This window comes from Tamandua tetradactyla, chromosome 1 (genome assembly GCF_023851605.1).
Source record: "Tamandua tetradactyla isolate mTamTet1 chromosome 1, mTamTet1.pri, whole genome shotgun sequence".
NCBI classification, from domain to species: domain Eukaryota; kingdom Metazoa; phylum Chordata; class Mammalia; order Pilosa; family Myrmecophagidae; genus Tamandua; species Tamandua tetradactyla.
The window spans coordinates 206874597-206890196 of NC_135327.1; the positions used below are offsets into that span (position 1 = coordinate 206874597).

The 15600-nt window shown below is 37.2% G+C and overlaps 1 protein-coding gene and 1 pseudogene across 5 annotated transcripts in view; one reads left to right on the forward strand and one right to left on the reverse strand.

The window, feature by feature from the left end:
- The window catches only part of DIP2C (disco interacting protein 2 homolog C), a 500644-nt gene that overhangs the window by 173693 nt on the left and 311351 nt on the right, over positions 1 to 15600 (reverse strand). For all 5 annotated transcript variants that reach the window (XM_077151686.1, XM_077151685.1, XM_077151684.1 and 2 more), the window contains one exon: positions 12228 to 12437. In XM_077151686.1, the coding sequence (XP_077007801.1) occupies positions 12228 to 12437 (210 nt within the window). The remainder of the gene's footprint in view (positions 1 to 12227; positions 12438 to 15600) is intronic.
- Positions 8270 to 9525, forward strand: LOC143679829 (AP-2 complex subunit mu pseudogene; annotated as a pseudogene).

Sequence of the window (15600 nt, forward strand, 5' to 3'; positions counted from 1 at the left end):
CACTCCCCTTTGGCTGATTACAAATGGAATCAGCTGTGGATGTAGCTGACGTGATCATGACCTAATCCTATGAAATGTCCTCATCGCAACAGACAGGCCAGCGCTTGCCCAATCACATGAACAGGTACCACAACTTGGCCAAGTTGACACCTGTCCCTAACCATGACAGTATGTAAATTAGGATAAAAACATAATACATTTATTATATCCAAGGCGCTACCTTACTCCTTTAGTAACCTAAAGGCACAGAACAATACAGTTTAATTTGTAACAGAATAATTTTTCCATTTTATATATATATATACGTGTGTTATATGTTTGTATAATCACTATTAGCAGCATTACACACACATACACATTGTGTATGTATAATGCTGCTAATATTGATTCATAATTACTTTACAAATTTGTGGGTAAATCATTCATACCCTAAACCAAGAGATGGTTACAAAATTTCTTGGTAGTTCTACATTCACACACTTCTCTCAGCCAAAGTTCTCATAGCCGGGGTTGATTTTAGCAGTACTTCACAGTTTCTCAGATATGGAACTGTTTCACCCCCACATTTATGCCATCACAATCACGTGAAGTTGTACTATCAGCTATTAGACAAATCTTAGGAAGTATGTTCTAATATTAGAACAGAAGCCTTGAACTTCAGAGAATAGCCTCTTTATTTTCATAGCCACAAATTCAAATTTATGATGAAAGATTACAATTAATTATCAAGAAGCCTGTGGGCATCAAAGATCTTGTGGTGGTGTGTGACAAGGGCCTCTGAAGTCTTTACTGTTCATACAATATTTAACTGAGGTTTGTTTGAAAAGGGGCACTCTTTCTGTTTTGTAAAAAAGTAGGGCCAAGCTCAAACGAAGTTGTTCAGCTAAAAGGAAGACTGCAGAGTGGTTAAGGAGAAGACCTTCTGAGTCTAACAGATCTGAGTCTGATTCCACGTTCAAACACGTGTTGGCTGTATGACCCTGAACAATATACTCCACTTCTCTAAATATAAGTTTTCTCATCTGCAAAACCAGACCACACTATTTTCTTCTTGTTATGGCTGAGAAAACTAAATCATAAACTACACAACCCTGACATCCTGCCAATAAAAGTGTTTATTGCCATTGTTGTTTTCAGGCTCCCTTTCCTCTCTTTGCCTTTTCTCCCCTTTTAAGTTGGTCCTCTCAAGAGCGCCAGCAAAATATCTGTGAAACTCATTTGGATAAAGGTGTAAATGACTGTGTTACTACTTTTCTGATTAAATGCATTTAAGCATGAGAAAACACATATGTAAACAAATAAATGCATTTCCATCATCTATATTAAGGGTAAGCAAGTAAGGTCAATAAGATATTTCTCTAGAATGGAAGGTGATAACAGTAGTGAATGAAGGTTTAGGATACTTTTGGACCCAAAAGCCATTACTCTGATTCTAAGAATAAAATCCAAAAAAACAAAATCAATTTTGGGAGGTGAAAATCTCCAATTTTTTTTTTTTAAGAGATGGTACCAGATCTGTGGTTTAATAATACCAATTGAGCAATGAGGTATGGGACAACATGAAAGGAAAAATAATGTGAGATTAGAAGGTACTGTAATAGTCCATATGAGAGGTAAGGAGGTACTAGTGTATTGGTAACAGAGACTGAAAGGAAGAAAGTTGTATAAAACATATTGCAGTAGCTGATGCCCAGAATATGAACACTTTGATGTATGGGAAAAAAGAGAAGTTAAAGATAATTGAGGTTTTGAGCATAGTTATGTGGAAATCTGGGGACCTCTTTAATAAAAAATGGGAGACTTAGGAGAGAAAGCCAATGAGGTCCTTTTTAGTCAAGCTAAATTTCAAGATATATCTGGGATCAATGGTGAGAACTCAATGGACATTTTGAAATGTGGGAACTGGTGAAATAGTCCATGGCTGGAAATGTAAATGCATAAATCATGGAAGAAAAGGTAACTTTTTCAACTCTGGGAATGGAAAATTTAGCAAGTGTTTTTTAGGGAGACAGGGTGGGGAGAGGAAGAGAAAAACAAACCACCAACAGGAGAAGAAATAATAAGGGAGAAGGAGAGCCAGCAGAGGTCATATCCTGGAAGCCTAGAGATGAATGAATGAGTGTTTGATAGAAGGGCACTGATCAGGAGCAAGCATCAAGAAACAAAAGAGAGAATGGGGATAGCACATTCCTCTGAGGATAGCTGTGAACAAGAATGAAGATGAGAGTGACATCAAGATAGGGATGTTATGACATATTGGAAAAGTTTCCCCTTAGAAGCAACTAATAATAGGGCAATTAATAATAGGGCAGTTCCCACTTGCTTGGAACTCTGGAGGATGCTGAAGACTAGAGAAGGACTCCACAAATGCTGACTAGAAGAAAAAAAAACTGTCAAAAAAGAAGGTAGGAGATCTGCAACTTGGATGCTGCAGGCAGGCCCAACATCTCGCTCAGTCCCACACCACTGAAGCGTAACACAACGACAGCACTGGGCCAGGCACTTCCCGCTGCAGTTGCGGACCACAAACCCACTCATAGCAGGGGATTAGAATTGCACGCACATCCAGGCCCTGGGACCAAGGTCACATAGTCCCAGGGTGGACCCCGGGTGGTAGGCAAGCAATGCATATAAAAGGAGCCTCCAACTGTTGACAAGAGGTGCAGATGCCAAGCTTGCTCTATAACTGTTGGAGCCCCTAAAGGAAAAAATGGGTGTCTTTTTGGACACTGACCCTTACTGGCTTCCTGGGTGGGATATCCTAAAATGGAAATTATGGAGACAGAAAATCCTCACAGAAGAAAGAGAAAACTGAACTGCTGTAAGGCAGGGAAGGCCCCAGTACTGAAAATTGTAATAAAAAAGGGGCAATGAGAGTTGGAAAAGAGTTGGGAAATCATAACCACTTGGGGAAATCTGAACAAAAATAAATAGAACAGTGGTTCAGTGGTAGAATGCTCGCCTTCCATGCAGCATTCCTGAGTTCGATTTCTGGACCATGCACCCCAAAACAAAACAAAACAAAAAAGAACAGAACAGGACTCTGGGAAAAGGAAGAGGGGAAAGGAAATTATCTCCTGGAGGTGAAACAATTGCACATAAAAGGCCAATCTTAAAAGTTATACTGCATGCCAAGCAAGACATAGGTGCAACAGACCTGAGAAAATCTAAGCTGTTAAACAAAAGTTACTCTGAAGGTACAGTATAAGTTGTACCAATGGTTGAAGAAGAGCCTTAACAGACAGCCAATCTACAATAAAATACTGGACAAAAGGAAGATACTGACTTTCAAAGTTAACACGTCAAAATAATCAGATGCCCAGACATCAGAAAAAAGCCACAAGTCATACCAAGAAACAGGAAGATATGGTTCATTTAAGAGAACAAATGAAAACTTCAGGACACACAGACCTTGGAACAAAAATCAAAGAAAATTAAAACAAGTCTACTAAGTCAATTCAAGGGCATGGAGGGAAATATGGATGGAAACAAACTAAATATGGATATAGAGCTAAAGGATACAAAGATGACAATGTGTGAAAAGAAAATTAGAAACAAAAAAAGCACAACTTATGGAGATGAAAACACATAATACTGGAGACTAACAATTCATTAGAGGCATACAAAGTAGATTTGAACAGACAGAAGAATCAATTAACTAGAAGTCAGGACAATCAACATCACGTAGTTGGAAGAAAAGATAATGAAAATAATAGTAAAAACTGAGCAGAGTCTAAGGGACCTGTGTCACAGCATGATATGTACCAACCTAAGCATCATGGGAGTCCCAGGAGAAAAAGAGAAGGGAAAAGGGGCAGAAAGAATACTTGATAAAATAATGGCTGATAATTTCCCAATTCTTACAAAAGACATAAACCTACATGTCCAAGAAGCACAACGAATTTCAAACAGGAAAAACCCCAATAGTACTACTCTAGGACACATACTAATCAGAATGTCAAATGCCAACAATAAAGAGAGAATTCTGAAAGCAGCAAGAGAAAAGCTATTTGCCACATAAAAGAGAGGCTCAATAAGACTAAGTGCCCATGTCTCATCAGAAACCATGGAGGCAAGAAGTCAATATTTTGATATATTTTAAGTACTGAAGGAGAACAACTGTTAACTCAAAAGTCTTTATATGGCAAAACTGTCCCTCAAAAATGATGGACAGTTTAGGACATTCACGGATAAACAAAAACTGAGATAGTTGATCACTTCCCACAAGAACTGCCAAAGGGAGCTGCTTAGGTTGAAACAAAAAGACAGGGAAGTGTGGCTTGTAACAGTATAAAGAAGTGAATATGTTCAATAAAGGTAACTAAATGGGTAAATGCAAAATCTAATAGTACTGTATCCCAGGTTATAACTGTACTCTTTATTTTCAGTAAAAGTTAGAATACAATTGAATAAGAAATAATAATGTTTCCTTTTAACAGACACACAAAATAGAAATAGGTAATGTGTGACAAACAACATAAATAGGGGAATCAGAAGGAGATGGGGATAGAGAATGTGAATGCTACTAAAGTGAAGTCAGCATTTTTTCAAACTAGTAGGTTACAGACATATTATTTAACACGACCCCAAGGTAACCACAAATAAAACATTTTAAAAACATAAAGAAAGAAAAATGAGGAAGGGATTAATCAGTTACCTCACAAAAGGAAGTTGCAGTAAAGGAAAAGAAAGACAAAAAGATATAATACATAAAAGATAAAGGACAAGATGGAGTAAGTCTTGCCTTATCAAAAGACAGAGATTGTCAGAAGAGCTTTTTTTTTTAAAAAAAGCACAATCTATGTTGTTTTATAGAGACTCACCTTAGACCCCCCAAAAAACAATTTGAAAATGAAAGATGGAAAAAGATATTCCATGCAAATAGTAAACAAAAGAGAGCTGAGGTAGCTATACTAATATTAGGCAAAAAAAGACTATAAGTCAAAATAAGTAACAAGAAACAAAGAAGGATACTATATGTTGATAAAAGTCTCAATCCACCAAGAAGAAATAGCAATCATAAACAATTATGTACCTAACCAGGAAGTCTAAACTTCATGAGGCAAAACACAGGCAAAATTGAAGGGAGAAAAAGATACCTCTAAAATAATTGTTGGAGAATTTAATGGACTACTTTCGTCAGCCGATAGAACACCTAGAGAGAAGATCAGTAAGGAAACAGAGAATTTGAACAATAGAAAAATGACCTATAGCTAACAGACATATACAGAACACTGCACCTCTGAATAGTCAGATACACATTCATTTCAAGTACAGCCCACATGTTGAGTCACAAAACAAGTCTCAATAAATTTTAAAAGTTTGAAATTACACAAAATATTCTTTCTAAGTACAATGGAATGAAACTTAAATAACAGAGAACTGGAAAAGCCACAAACATATGGAAGTTAACAAAGAAGAATCATAATGGTAATCAGTAAATAACTGAGATGAATTCAAATGGGAACACAAAAATATTAAAATTTATGGGGATTTCAATGAAGACAGTGCTCAGAGGGAAATTTATAACCCTAAATGTTTACATTAAAAAACGAGAGTTCATATCAGAGACCTAACCACATCTCTGGAGGAACTAGGAAAAAAACAGCAAGTTAAACCTGAAGTGAGAAGAAAAGAAATAAAGATTAGAGCACAAATAAATAAAATAGAGGATAAAAACATAGAATTAACAAAGCCAGAAATTAGTTCTTTGAAAAGACCAATAAAATTGACAAACCTTCACATGAACTAAAAAAAGAAAGTGGATGCAATGATTAAAATCAGAAAGGAAAGGAGCGACATAACTAATGACTTCTCAGAAATAAAAAGGATCATTAGGATACTAGGAACTACATGCCAACAAATTAGATAACCTAAATGAAATAGACAAATTCCTAGAAACAAATGGATAATCTTCACTGACTCTTGAAGAAAAAAAGATATCAACAGACCAGTTACAAGGAAAGACATTGAATTAGTCATCAAAAACCTCTCAACAAAGAAATGCCCAAGACCAGATGGCTTCAAATAATTAATACCAATCCAGTTCACACTCTTCCCAAAAACTGGATAGGAGCACTCCCTAACTCATTCTATGAGGCCAACATCATCCTCATATCAAAGCCAAATTAAGATGCCAGAAAAGAAAATTACAGACCAATATCATTTATGAATATAGATGCAAAAATCCTCAAAATCCAAACCAAACCAAATCCAAATCCAAATCTAAAAGCGTATTTTAAAAATCTAAATGGAACCAGCCTAAGGACTGACATACAGACCAATGGAATTGAATTGAGAATTAAAAAATAGTCCCCCACACCTATGGCCAATGGATTTTTGACAGGGGAGCACACACCAATCAAGAAAGAACAGCCTCTTCAATAAATGATACTGGGAAGACCATATAACTATATGCAAACCAAATCCAAAAGCGTATTTAAAAAATTATATATCATGATCAAGGGGGATTTATCACTGGTATGCAACAATAAAACAATTCAATAATATAGCATACCATATTTACAGAAAAAAGGGGAAAACAAGACCACAGGTTCTTCTCAATAGATGCAGCAAAGGCATTTGACAAAAGTCAGCATCCCTTCTTGATAAAAACACTTAGAAACTAGGAATGGAATGGAACACCTTCAACATGATAAAGGGCATAAATGAAAAACCCACTGCCAACATCATACTCAGTAGTGAAAGACTGAGAGCCTTCTAAGGTCAGGAAAAAGACAACCATGCCCACTGTCACCACTGTTATTCAACATTGTACTGGAAGTTCCTACCAAAGCAGTTAGGCACCTAAATTGGAAAGGAAAAAGTTAAGTATTCACAATTTGCAGGCAACATGATCCTAAATACATGAAGTCCAAAGAAATCTGTAACAAAGCCACTAGAGCTAATAAACAAATTCAGCAAAGTGGCAGAGTACAAGATGAATGTGTAAAAATCAGTAGTGTTTCTAGACACTAATAAATGAACAATGCGAAGAGGAAGTTAAGGGAAAAAGTCCATTTACAATAGCAACTAAAAGAATAAAATACTTAGGAATAAATTTAATCAAGATGTAAACTACAAAATTTTGATATAAGAAATCAAAGATGATTTAAACAATGGAAGGACATCCCATGCTTATAGGTTAGAAGATTAAATATTGTCAATTCTATCCTAAGTGATTTACAGATTAAAAGCAATTCCAATGAAAATTTCAAGCCTTCTTTGCAGAAATGGAAACTCTAATTATCAAATTTATTTGGAGGGGAAAGGACCCTGAATAGCTAAAACCATCTTGAAAAAGAAGACCAAAGTTGAAGATTCACACTACCCAATCTTTAAACTTATTATAAAGCTACGGTAGTCAAAACCACATAGAACTAGTATAAGGAATGAAATACAGACCAACAGAATTGAATTGAGAATTCAGAAATAGTCCCCTACACCTATGGCCAATGGATTTTTGACAAGGGAGCACAGACCATTCAATCAAGAAAGAACAGCCTCTTCAACAAATGATACTGGGAAAACCGGATAACACTATATGCAAATGAATGAAGGGTGACCTAATGTCATACCATGTACAAACATTAACTCAAAATGTGTCAAAGACCTACATATAAGAACCAGGATTATAACATTCACAGACGAAAACAAGGAGAGGCATCTTCAGGACATTGTGTTAGGCAACTGTTTCTCAGACCTTACACCCAAAGCTGTGATGCAGAGAGTTGTCAGACGGCAGGTTGCATTTTTTTTTCTTATAAAAATGCAGATTTTTGGTACCAAGGAAAAACATACTCAGTGTCCTCAAGACGGCTATCTTGGAGTCAGTGCTCTAAGTATAAAAGTAACAAGCACATGGCGCTGGATCTGACAGCAAGCAGAGCAGTAGTGGGGGACAAACTGGAACAGGATTTCATATTTTACACTAACTGGGTTGACTATTGAAGTACATGAGACCTCTCTAATTGTTGGCATAGTGAAAAAACCACAAAGTACTTGAGATTTTGCTTCAAACAAACAACTGAGTAGCAAGAATTAATAACTCACTTTGCAGCAGAATCTTCATAATTCAGAAGTATTTAATCCCTTACATTTCTTCCACATTTTGGGCAAAAGAAGTCTCTATTATACCTTAAAACCTTATCATGGGAGGGGGGTGAGCAGACATCTTGGGATCGCAAGAGTGGCCCGGACGGCTGAGCTGGGGGCCGCAGACACCAGGTCTGTATTCAGAGAGATGGACTGTGGAGACTGAGCTGCCACCATGACGAGAGGGTTATTCATCTATAAGCACAAGGGGAAGGTGTTTTCATCTCCCAAGTCTACCAAGATGACACTGGGAGGAACGTCCAGCATTTTATCCATGCCCAGCAGCAGGTGTGCAGTCCTGTCTCCAACATCCCATGTGTCAGCCTTTTCCATGTTAAGCAGTTCAATATCTGGCTGGCAGCTGTCATCAGGCAGAATGTCAGTGCTGCCATGGTCTCCGAATCCCTCTACAAGATGTATGATGTAATGGCTGCCAACTTTGATCAGTGAGGAGAACATCAAGAACCATTTTGTGCTTATATATGAGCTGCTGGATGAGATCCTAGACTTTGGCTATCCACAGAACTCTGAGACAGGGCACTGAAAACCTTCATCATTCAGCAGGGCATTAAGAGCCAGCACCAGACAAAAGAAAAGCAGTCCCAGATCACCAACCAGTGATGGGGTAGATCAGTTGGCAATGGGAAGGCATCAAATATCGCTGGATGAGCTCTCTCTAGATGTGCTGGAGAGTGTGAATCTGCTCATGTCCCCCACAGGGGCAGGTGCTGGGTGCTCATATGTCAGGCCGGGTAGTGATGAAGAGCTTAGTGGCATGCCTGAGTGCAAATTTGGGATAAAGAACAAGATTGTGACTGGGAAGCAGGGCAAGGGCACAGCTGATGAAACAAGCAAGAGTAGAAAGCAATCAATTGCCATCAATGACCGCACCTTTCACCAGCGTATGCAGCCGAGCATGTCTAACTCTGCACATCAGCTTCACCCACCAGATGGAGAATTTGTCCCACAAAGGACATCATCCTTCATTTCCAGTGGATCCCAATAGTGTGAGAAATGGGTCGCACTAAACTAGAGGTTAAGGTGGTTATCAAGTCCAACTTCAAACCCTCACTACTGGCCCAGCAGATTGAGGTGAGACTCCCAACCCTACTGAATGCAAGCGGAATGCAGGTGATCCTCACGAAGGGCAAGGCCAGCGAGAACCCATTGTGTGGAACACCAAGTGCATGGCAGGCATGAAGGAGTCGCAGAGCAGAGCAGAAAACGAGCTTCTGCCCACCAAGAAAAAATGGGCTCAAGTCTCCCATTTCCATGAACTTTGAGGTACCATATGCACCCTCTGGCCTCAAACTGTGCTATTTGAAGGTGTCTGAATCGAAGCTGAACTACGTTGACCATGTCATCAAATGGGTGCACTACACTGGCTGCAGTGACATTTATGAGACCTACCGTAGCTGCCATTACAGCTAGCCCACGTCTCCACCCTCCATTTCCACAGAGCAGGGTGCCCTGGTCATCCCACACCAGTGTCCCCTCCTCCCATCTGTTCTGCTGTCTTCCCTTTGCACCAGCCCCTAAATCTAGGTCTGGACCAAACCCCTCACAAGCAGGACTGGTGGTGCAGGACCCGGGCCTCCTGGGCAGGGAGTGGGGAAGGGGGGGGAGGTTGGGGGCTTCTACTTCTCCATCTGTCTCACTGTCCTAGCCCAATGTAGGCTCTGAGTTCTGTGGCCAAAGCCAGGTGGGCCCCCTCTGCTCCTCTTTCCTGTGGCCACACCACTCTGGAATGGAAGGGTTTGCTGCCCCTCACCTCAGGCCTCCCCTGGTGGCCAGAAATGAATTCCCAGCCCTTAATCCTTACTCTGCTTTGGGATAGTGTGAGCTTCCTTTTGTACACATGCGACTTTGTCCAGTTATAAACCCAACAAACTCTGTAGAGCAGGAGTTAAAAAAAAACAACCTTATGAAAGATTAGCAAATACAAGTCAGTGGTATATTTTGCCCCAAACTTCCCTAAAACATGCACACACTAAAATATATGTGCAATTTCTTATTAGTATCTTTTGATGATCCCCCCCAAAATATCAAATGCTGTTCACTTCTCTTGTTCTTTTTTGTTTTGCTACAGGAACACAGTATTTTGATTTCCCTTTTCTCATCAAGTTTCCTTCTTTTGCCATTGATTTCATTCCAAAACTTTCTTCATATTTACAGAAAATTAACAAATACTCTAGGAACTTATCTTAGTACCAAATTAAAAATTACTCAAATGGCACACTTGCAAAAGCTATATTTAGGTCACATTGTGATTTGATGTGCATGAGTAATGTCACCTTTTATACTTAGGATAAATTTAAAGTATAAGTCACAAAGGGAAAATTAAATACAGTGATTAATTTGCTCATAAATGAGTGTTTCTCTTAGTAAGAGTCTAAGCACTTTCTTAAAAGTGAATTTAAAAAGCAGAATACAAATGCTTTCATAATTGTGGGTAAAGTAGCCTAGGTAGTAGAAATTACTTATCTGACTTTCAGCATAGGTGCTAAAAGAAGCATGCTTATAGAATCTAGACCACTATTTTGGGCTTCACACACAGAAGAAAAGTTATTTGAAAACATTTAATGGTCATCTTTTTTGGTTAATTTTCAGCTTACTGTGATTTCAAATAAAGGTTATTAGTTCACATTAACTTGTGTATATGTTCCTGAAAATGCATTAAAAAAATAATAATACCTCTGGCATTTTAGTGCTACTCTAAAAAAAACTGTGAAGAATATTTATATTTTCTCCTTTTCATTCACAACAGTTCTAAAGCAAGGAGTTCAGTGACTTCTGAAGATCACAGAAGAACTGAAACTAGACCACCCAGATCTCCTAGTAGACAAGGCATCCCATTTCTGATACTAAAAGCTAGAGATGCTTTTTTTACTTTAACTTCATTTCTCATTGAGTGCTATTGGGACTAATTCCTGAAATGTTAGCTTGAAACTCCTTTGACTTTCTGTTAAATAGCTAATGATTTAAAAATAAACACTCTGGAAGTCCTAGATCTTTGTAGAGTATGCAATTCACTTAACATATCTGTTTTCTAAACTTAGACTTTTTTCAGACAGGAGATTTTCCTAAAATAGTTCAGATACAACTAAAAGGGTCTGCAGCTGTATTTTCTTCCTATACTATCAACTACAAACCATATAGCATGTCTCTTTGGGATTAGTTAACCACACTTTCTCTACTTTGTTATTTTAAGGACAAGAATATAATGGAGTATCTTGGTACCATATTCAAAGCAAATAATTTACCATAGGGTGGTTTTAAAAATAATTTACATTATTGAAATATGTGAAAATCTTAATCCAGGGCTGAAAATGGATCGAAACAGATCTAGTCATCATACTTTCCCTTTCACACCGGAGAGGACTTATTTCCCTGGCAATCATGAGTGACGGGAGAATAGGGGGTAAAGTGGAGGCATAAAAGTGTGTACCTTATCCAAGTCTCATACAGCTATACTTCTCATCATATAAACTCTGACTCTTCCTCTAATAATTCTTACTTTATTTAATGGTACTTTCAACTCAGGAAAATGTTTCCAACCTTTGTACTTTTTCCAATACAGACTTGTTATAGAACCTACATAGAAAATAATACGAACCATCAAACAAATAGAATCTAAATATATATGGCAAAAAAAAACACCACAATAATATAAAGCAGTACTGATTAAAGCCCTCTAATGTCCTTAAATGATTACCCAAATAATGAAACTCTACTCCAAAATTCCCTGCCTTATTTATCAGCACTTCAAAAATATAATTTAGGAGCATATTTTGGCATAAGTGAGGAAAAGAAAATGTTATCAGAAATGGCTGTGACTTCTCCTAATGAACAAGGATGTACTTCTTTAACAACAGAAAACTGAAATTCTAGCTGTAGGAGATTTGCGTTCCAAAAAACCAAGGGTTCCAAAAAAAAACAGTAAAACCAAAGAAGCCCTGGAGTTGGAGAGTGTGGACTCTTTCCATATGGATTCTACAGACATAATGTAAATACAGAAGAGCACATAAACAAAAAAAGTATATGGTTATTCGGTGGTCATTTAGATAATGACCATGAGAATTAAAAGCATTTAAGCAAACAGGGAGATAAGTGCCCCAGACAAGTCCACTTACCTATATGAGTCTGAGCCATGACATCAGCCAGCCTGTGAGCGGCACCACTCCCCCCACTTTGGGTGGAAGAGGAAGAAGTTGTGGATGTGGTCGAGCCATGAATGGCTTGGCTGATCCAGTGCTCCATGTTGATGCTGCCTTGGCTGGAGGTAGGGGTTCCCTGGGAATCACCCTGAACTGACCCTTCATCTTCTGAACCAGAAGAGGTATCTGTATATAAAAAGAAATACAATTTGCTATTTATTATAGCAAATCTGAAACTCAATCCCTCTCCAAACAGGATTACATTGCAATGTAAACTTATTTCACATAATAACTGCTCAATTAATGCTTTCGTGCTTTAAACATTCTTGACAAGTTACGACACTTTTTAGATAATGAATTATGTAGTTCAATGATTTCTTTCATTAAAAAACCCATTAAATAAATGCTATAAAAAGTTTATTTTGACATTATAATTTCAGACAAAGAAAAACTCAACAATTTCCTCCACATAACACTTAGGAAAGAAACCAAATGTTCTGCTTTGCATGCATATACCAAGTGAGAATGGTAAGGGCAGCATTTCTAAGAGTTGTTCAACACATACGCTATTTTCTGTGTTTAAATGGATAAAAGGCATCCATGAAAACTACACGGTTAACATAGTATTTAACAGTAAAAGACTGAATGCATTCCACCCTGAGACCAAGGACGAGGATGTCCCTGTTTGCCACTTCTATTCAATGTTATCCTGGAAGTCATAGACAGTGGAATAAGGCCGAAAGAATACATGAAAGGCATCCAGATTGGAAAGGAAAAATATACTCTTTATTCACAGATGATTTTGTATAAATCATTAAGAAAATCCCAAGTAATTCACACAGAAAAAAGGCTGAGACTAATGAAGCAAGGTCATGGGATACAAGATAAAGATATAAAATATTTTCATAAAGGCATTGGCAATGAATAATATGAAAGCGAAATTAGGAAAACAACTCTATTCATAATAGCATAAAAAAATAAAAACTCAGCAGTAAATTTAACAAAAGGCACAAAACTTACACACTAAAAACTAAAGACAAATTAAAGATCAAAATAAATGGAGAAATATTCCATGTTCATGGATTGAAAGATTTAATATTTTCAAGGTGGCAATTTTCCTCAAATTGAACATTAATTAAATGTAATACCTAGGATGATCTCAGAGGTTTTTTTTTAATTGAAAGACTTATTCTAAAACTTATATAAAATACAAAGAACCTGGAAGTGTCAGAACAATTCTGAGAAAGAAAAACAAAGGTGAAGGTTTTTCACTACTTAATTTCGAAACTTAATATGAAATTACAGTTACTAAGTCACCGTGGTATTAGCACAGATTCTCAACCTCCTTCCCTCTCTTCCCCTCCCTCTCTCTCCCAATGGAACAGAATTGAGACCAGAAATAAAGTCTTATGTTTATATCTAATTTACTTTTTACAAAGATCCCAAGAAAACACAATGAAGAAAAGATTCTTTTCAACACATTTTTTAAAGTGAACTCAGATCCTTTTCTTACACTATATACAAAAACTAACTCAAAATAGATCACAAAACACACTTGGAGAGCAGTGTTCATAGTAGCATTATTTACAATAGCCAAAAGGTAGGAACAACCCAAGTGTCTATCAACAGATGAATGGATTAACAAAATGTGGTACATATAATTCAACCTTGAGTGAAATTCTGATACATACTACAACATGGATGGACACTGAAAATGTTATACTACGCAAAATAAGCCAGACACAACAGAACAAATAATTGTATGATTCCTTTTACAGAATAGGAAAATTCACAGGCAATAAACAGATTAAAGTCTACCAGAATTTGGGATGGGGGGGAAGGGGAATTACTGCTTAATGGGTAAAGTTTCTGTTTGAGATTATGCAAATTTTTGGAAATAGATACTGGTGATGGTTGTACAATACTGTGAATGTAATTAACATCACTGAATTGCATAATTTATACTGTTAAAATGACAAATTTTACATATTTTACCACAATAATTTTTTTAAAGGAGAGCCTATTAAGAAAAAATGGATCATAGACCCAAACATAAGAGTTAAAACTATAAAACTCATAGAAATTCTTGGTGACCTTTAGTTGGACAAAGAATTCCTAGATACAACACAAAAAAGCACAAACCATAAATTAAAAATTGGTTAATTGGACTTTTCAGAATTTAAAACTCAAGCTTCAAAAGACACTATTAGTTTTCTGTTGCTGCTGTAACAAAATGTCAAATTTAATGGCTTACTGCAACACATTTATTAAATTACACTTCTGGAAGTCAGGTCTAAAATTAAGGTGTTGGCAGAGATACATTCCTTCTGGAGATTCCAATGAGAACCCATTTCTTTGCCTTTCCAGAAGTTAGAGGCTACTTGTACTCCTTGGCTCATGTTCCCTTCATCTATCTTCAAAGCAAATCACTACAACCTCTGGTTTCATCAACCTTCCATTTCCAACTTTGACCTTCTTGTTTTTCTCTTAAAGAATTTTTTTTTTATTGCATGAGACCCACCCAGTTAATACAGGACAATGACCCCATCTCAAGATCCTTAACTTAATTATACCTGCAAGGTTCATTTTGCCATATGAGGATTAGGACATGCACATCTTTGGGGAGAGGAAGCATTATTCTAACACAGACATCATTAAGAAAAAGGCTTGGCAATCTGACCAAAAGGGGGGAAAGAAGTGTAACAAATAAGGTATCCGTGGCTGAGAGATTTCAAATAAAGAGGCTACTTTGGAAGTCACTCTTATGCAAGCCACAGTTAGACACTGCTACCTATCATAATGTGCCAACCCCCAACCCAAACCATTCCTGCCAATCCTAAAGAACACCTAGGGCATTATATAAGATTCTACAAAGGTTTCATGCACTAGGGTAATTTTCCAGAAACCTACAACCTCCAGATGGGTCCCTGGACCAGATAAGTCCTGAAACGCAGAGGGGCCAGCCTCTCCAGTACATCAACTAGTTCCATCCCCCATTCCATATCATCAACAGCCTCTTCCAACCATGAAGTTAGAATAAGCATAGTTCAAATACCCCTAAAAAGTGGGAGAAAGATAAAAGGTGATGGTGGAGTTATACAGAAAAGGCAGGGTTTAACAAATGAGTATGACTGCTGAATCATTATACTGATATTTCTTTTAGTCTCCAGTATCTTAGAGCAGCTAGAAGTGAAAATCTAAAATTGTGGAAGTGTAACCCATACCAAACTTTCAAATCTGTTCTACAACTAATTGCAGCAATGTGCTTTGAAATTTATTGCTGTTTTGTATACATGTTATTTTTCACAAAAAAAAAGAAAAAAAAGACAAGGCTTACAAACTATATACC